Source organism: Gopherus flavomarginatus, chromosome 15, assembly GCF_025201925.1.
Source record: "Gopherus flavomarginatus isolate rGopFla2 chromosome 15, rGopFla2.mat.asm, whole genome shotgun sequence".
Lineage (NCBI taxonomy): Eukaryota > Metazoa > Chordata > Testudines > Testudinidae > Gopherus > Gopherus flavomarginatus.
In genome coordinates, this window is record NC_066631.1 from 26,731,099 (window position 1) to 26,737,208 (window position 6,110).

General features: G+C 41.5%; 1 protein-coding gene across 1 annotated transcript in view; it reads right to left on the reverse strand.

The window, feature by feature from the left end:
* KDM2B (lysine demethylase 2B) overlaps window positions 1-3,916 on the reverse strand; it is a 185,209-nt gene extending 181,293 nt beyond the window's left edge. The window contains exons 1-2 of the mRNA XM_050923908.1: window positions 3,574-3,916; window positions 2,170-2,314 (exon numbers count right to left, since the gene is read on the reverse strand). Coding sequence (XP_050779865.1) covers window positions 2,170-2,314; window positions 3,574-3,624 — 196 coding nt within the window. The 5' untranslated portion in view covers window positions 3,625-3,916. The remainder of the gene's footprint in view (window positions 1-2,169; window positions 2,315-3,573) is intronic.
* Between the last annotated feature and the right edge of the window lie 2,194 nt (window positions 3,917-6,110).

Consider the following 6,110-nt stretch of genomic DNA (forward strand, 5'->3'; position numbering starts at 1 on the left):
CCTCTTTTATTCAATTAGCAATGACAAGAAGTGTGGCTAAAGCATCCCCACCTAGAGCTGTCAAATTAGACCATTGTTTATCTTAGTGTTATTTTACTAACTTTTAATAATTGCACTTGTTTTTAGAACAGTCAGAATACAGCTTCTGTAATCTATTTTTCAGTCAACTAATGGAAGACACAAAAAGTATTTCTCCATTAGCAAAAATATCATAATTTATTACTCAATGTATTAATACTAAAAAAATTCATTTGGCTTTAGTAACAAATTAACTAAAAACACACAAAAAACCCTTCTGAGTAGAGGACGCCACATGTAAGACAAAATCTGAGTGGGTGAGGCATATCAAGGACAAATATTAGTTCAGGAAGCAGACAGCAGATACATAGCATATTACGCTAGTGAACAAGTAGCATTGGTAGGCTCTGTGTTCAGGCCAAAAATCACACTGCAGCTTTGCAGCACCTCTGAAGAAAACCTCCAACCCACAGTCCTGGCCAGTGATCAAAGAGGTGCTACCATGAAAAATAAAAACAAGGAAGCAGATGATTAAGAATATTCGGCCGATTCCATGTGTTAAGATATCTTGACATTTCTACTCTCACTCAGCAAAAGGATCAGCAGGTTAATATTTTTGCCTTGGTTACATTCAATTCTTGATTTTATAGAAAATTTAAAGAGGCACAAATGAAAATGGAGCAAATAAAAGTCTTTAGAAAGACCCAACAAAGCATTCAAATCTCTTGCAGGGCTGAACGAAGTAGACATAGACCAAAACAAAGTAACAAAAGACACTCATTTATTTTCAAGTTCCCTAGAAGGGGAAAAGCTACCCAAAGGTCTCAAAGCTGCTAAGCAAGAGAAATAGTGGATTATAATACTGTTAGCAAGTAGCAATTAAAGCAACCTAAGAATTTGGGAGAGAAAAGCAGAATCCAATCCCCCTGTGGAAAATTACTGAACATTTTTAGAGCTAAGGAACAGGTGTTGGAGGGGGAGACTTTCCCACAAAATAATAAATTATCAAGAAGTCAGACATGGATTTCCCTCACCACGTAAGTGGCCCTTCTGAAGCAAGTTAAAAGTGTCCATTGCAAGGCTAAGCTTTGGAAAAAGAAGAAAATACTCTAAATTAAATTAGTGGTTCGATTACTGTTGCCATCTGATGAGAAATACAGCCAAAGCTAATAATTGGACATTCCTGAGATAACTGGTTCAGATTGTGGTGTCCCCAGTGAGGTTGGATTTTGGAAGAAGTGCAATTTGGTGTCAATTTTAGTAATAGCACAGTAAATAATGTTGACCAGTTGCAACAGCACCCCTCAATCCATCTGATCCCCCTAAGAAACCAATCCCCTTCACATCCCTTCCCAGCAGCCAAGAGAGCTGCTAGCTGTACTGGCTGGCTTCGATTATTTGTTACTTCATTGCTAAATCACATAAGCAAATCCAGGTAGTTTGGAGGGACAGTTGTAATTTAATATATGATATAAACACAAAGAAGTTATTTACTCTAAACCCCCCTGACGCTAGAGAACCGGATAATCAATTGCATCCCTTGAAACTGACAAACTGGAAGCAAATGGGACCTTGATTCAATAGGGGGCGGAGAGGGAGAAGCTAGAATCACCCTGAGGCTGAGTGGGGGCTGGGGTTTTTCTGCGGCTCCTTTCTACGAACCTGATTCCCTAAAATATTGGAAGCTGAACTGGGGTCACGCTGATAGGCTGGGATGAAGGGGCGGGAGACATTGGGGTTTCTCTACAAGCTACATCCTGATACACTCATGTCATTGTCAAAGCAAAAAGTTGCACATCCGTGACCAGGTTACATGGGAATGATGTGAGCAGTCCCAACGCCCGTACCCACCTCTAGCTACAGAGGCAATGCACACAGAAACGCATACATGTGTTTGTTTCCTGGCTAGGTCCAGGCTAGGGCCCCAGTGTGCAACACCCAACCCACTACCCCCTCCCCCGCTGCTCGGCCTGGATTCGTCACCGGATTCCCTGGAATGGGGGATGCAGGCGGGAAATACGAAACAAACCACAAACTGCACGTGGAGACACCACCAGCTTCTCTAGAGCAATCAAAGCAAAGAAGAGGCACCCATCCATTCCACTCCCACTAATTCAAACACATTCATCCCTGAGACAGCCAGGCATTTACCTTTCCCTTCCATGTCACGCACGAAATTCCCATGATACTTTTGACTCTTTAATTTCTCCTCCAAATTAAAACTCCTGATGCAGACAATTTCCTCCACGTCAGAGAGGTCCTCATTCTCATCGTATCTCCTTCTACCAATAGATCGCTAGAAAACAAAGGAAATAATATAGACGGGGTGGGAAGTGGACTTTGGGGAAGGAAAAATGTATCAACTTAGGGGATATTTGGATAAACATGGTCTGGGTAAATAATGATAAAGGCTGCAAAATTAACAATACTTTATACAACGTGAGCTTGAGTACAGAAGACTCTCCACTCCCTTTCTCCTTATAACACCGTACTAATCCAAAGTAACAGGTGTCTGCCTGCAGGAGACCCTTGCACTATTTTTTTGGGGGGGGGATATCTCTAAACGCCAAACAAGTGAAGAGATTTACACAAATCACTAATTCACAAAGCCCAGCACTGCTGCGCTTTGCAAGACAGTAAAAAAGTGAACGGCATGCAGGCAGTATTTGTTTGTTAACACATCGCGTCTCCGATCATATGTTATTATTTGTGTAAAATATAACTAAATAATTTCGCATAAAATTCTCCATTTACTCTGATATACGCTATTCAGATTGCAATATTTACATAATCCAAGTGTTTCCATAGTCACACCGGAAGCCACGATTTAAAAACAAATTGCATTATGTAACATTATGATTTATTTGCGCTTCTCCCCCCTTGCAATGATCCACATGTTATTTCTGTTCAATCACAGGCTATGCAGTTTAAAGAACAAAAAAAAGGGGGGGTTCAGAGGAGAAAGGGCAGGAATGAGTTAAATGCACGATGAGGGGTGTGTATGGAGTAGGCCCGGGTGAAAACAGCAGAGGCCGGTGCTGCTGTTGCGGCTTCCCCCAGAGCCAGCGTGTAACTTGTTAACAGCAGCCCCTGGTTCTCCAGCAGGGACACAAGGCAGAACCGCACGTTCACACACACAACACACTCCGCATGCAAACACCCGCCTGCAAAAGGAAGCGCCAGCTATACACAAAGCTAGCTCCCTTTGGGAACCAAATACACCAGCTGCCTCCATTGGGGTTGCTCAATTCCGAACACTTTACAATCCAGATCTCCCTCTCGCTGTACATATATTTAAAATCCCCCCAGCAGCTAGCCCTAGAAAAACACACACTTCATCCGTACAATCCTTTACCAACAGGAAAAAAAAGAGTATTATCCCACCCTCTCCTTCCCCTCACTTAAATTCCACCCCCTTCCCAAGTGTTTAAGCTGATCTTTTGCAAACTAAGTAGCTCTGCTGCCTATATTTACATGCATTTCTCCCTTTGCAAATAATTAAGCAAAATCAATTAAAATGTACAAATAGGAAATAGACAGAAGCCAGCTACACACCAATCTTCTTCCAGAGTCTTTCTCTGCCTCCATTTTTTTGGAGAGTTTCATCTCTTAATTGTCAACAGTTCCTGTCCTGCATTTTTTGACCCAAATGGGGAGGAGGAAAAACAAAAGCCATCCAGGTCTCTCTAAAGTTTTGCAATTTTGCACCAGCACTTTTTGGGGGAAGGGGAAGGGAAGGGGAGGGGGAGTCGATGCGTTTTGCAAAGTCCTAAGGAACCATTTTCAGACACTGAGTGGGGCGCAGGCGTCATAATCCCCGGAACGTAAACATTGTTGCCGATCGCGTTCGGGGAAGGGGGGGAGGCCCGGGGGAGGTGGCGGCTGCGGAGGGGGGTTGGGGGGGACCAGATTGCACCCAGCGCTAAAGATCGCTACTGCCGCCGCCGCTGCTGGCTGGCTGCTCATATTGGTGTGTTGTTGTTAGGTCACGAGTGTGCAGCAGGCATTGCACGCAGGCGCTGACTCACTGAGCTGTTTGTTATGGGGAGAGCTGGAGTGTCAGGGTTTGGAAGGGACTGGAGGCAGCAGCGGCCACTCCGTAATACGAGGAGAAAACAAAGTACACAGGCTCACACAGAGACCTTCAGTTGCACACACATGCACACAAGACATACGAAGACATTCGCAGGTGTACAGATACACTTAAGCACAGAATATGCATATACAGGGACCTGCATATACACATGTACAACACAGACACATGCAGACATGCACAGCACTGATCCAGCTATGAAAACATACAGACAGACCTATCCCTAGACACATGCACAAAAGACATATAGAAAGATGCACAAAATCACATGTACCTAGGATGCATGACACATACGTGGGTACATGCACATTAGACACATGGAGATAAATTTGCAGACGAGGCACAGAGGCAGGGTGCATGACATGCACATAAAACGTTACATGCACAAAGCATACAAAAATGTGAGATGCATGTGAAACATACACTCAGAAAGTCACACATAACTCTCTCTATAAAATAACATCAACCTATGCTTGTCTCCACAGAAGTTCGCTTTCTTAAGAGATGAACAGTGGCAATAAAGAAACAAGGACAGTGAAAAAAGCAACAAGTTGCTCACTTATTTTAAAAGGAATTGCACTAATGTATTTAAAGTTTTCTGTCATATGGGCATGTGTTTTTTAGAAATTGCTGCCCAGTTACAGTTCTATAGATTCTGGAACTCAACATGTTTGTCCTTTGGGAGAAGGTTTAATTAATTCTGGTCTTGGAAGGTGTAGTCTATACGCTACAAAGAAAAGATAATTACACAGTAAAAAAGATGGGTTTTATTTTAGGAGCTCTATTTCAGTAGCATCTATTCTTTTTTAGTTCTTGCTGGCTTTATTAAAATGCTTTTATGAGATTGAAACACCCTTTTTGTAGTAGAATGTATTTAAATAATTTCCTTACATAATAAATTATTTAATATAGGCTACTAAATCACTGTCACAGGAAAACTTTCAAGTACGGTACTATTGAATGAAGCTAGATTTGAATTTCAAGTAGTGCTAAAAGGCTCCATTTCATATTAACAAACTTATGATCCATTCAGCCTTTGGGTTTCCAGTGCTCTAGGTGTCTGCTTAATGCTAGGATTGGTAAGGGAACCAGTGTTTTTCACATCTAAGACACCAGTTCAAATTTGGATTAGGTTGATAATGATCAAATGTTATTATCCTCTGATGGCAGTTTGGAGGTCTGTGTAAAACAAGGCAGACATTTTGGATCAGTTCCCAGGTGTCCACATTGTTGCACACCGAGGAATTACAAATATCTTAAGTGACATTTCTTAACAAAATGCTTAACCTTTATCAAGATAAAACAAAAACACACAAAAAAAGATTCCAAAGAGTAAGGGATCTAAACAACACACAGACCAATTTAGAAACCAATAGAAACCTCACAAGCGACATTAAGTTGTAATTCTGCATAGCTTTGTTCCCAGACCAATTAAACAGATTTAGACTAGAAAATTAGTTGCAATAGATTTTCGTTCTTTATTGTTTCTGTGCACTTCTACACAACAGAACGCAGTCACTCACATAGACTCCTGTTTAGCGCCTATGCGTACATAGTCAGTTAATTAACACTTTAATTGATAGATTAAAATATTGTGCAAAACATAACTAACACATCACCAAGCCAACATGATAGGCCTTGGTGGCAGTCTAATTAGAAAGACTGAAGACTCAATGAACTGTGGCAAATGACCAGAGGAAAGACTGTTCAGATGTGGCTTAGAACTCATGACAGTCACGTTTAATTCCAGGATCCACCACAGACTTCTTGTGTGATGTTGGACAAGTCACTCAGGCCCACATCCTCAAAGGAATGTAAGCATCCAACATCCATTTAAATCATTGGGAGGTAGGCACCTAAATACGTTTGAGGATCCCTAACACCCATTGATTTGTTTAGAATTAAATACCTAAATATCTTTGGGGATCTGTAGCTTAGTCTCTTTTGGAAAGCTTATATCTATAAAATTAGAAATGATAGGTCTTTCTTGCCCATAGAG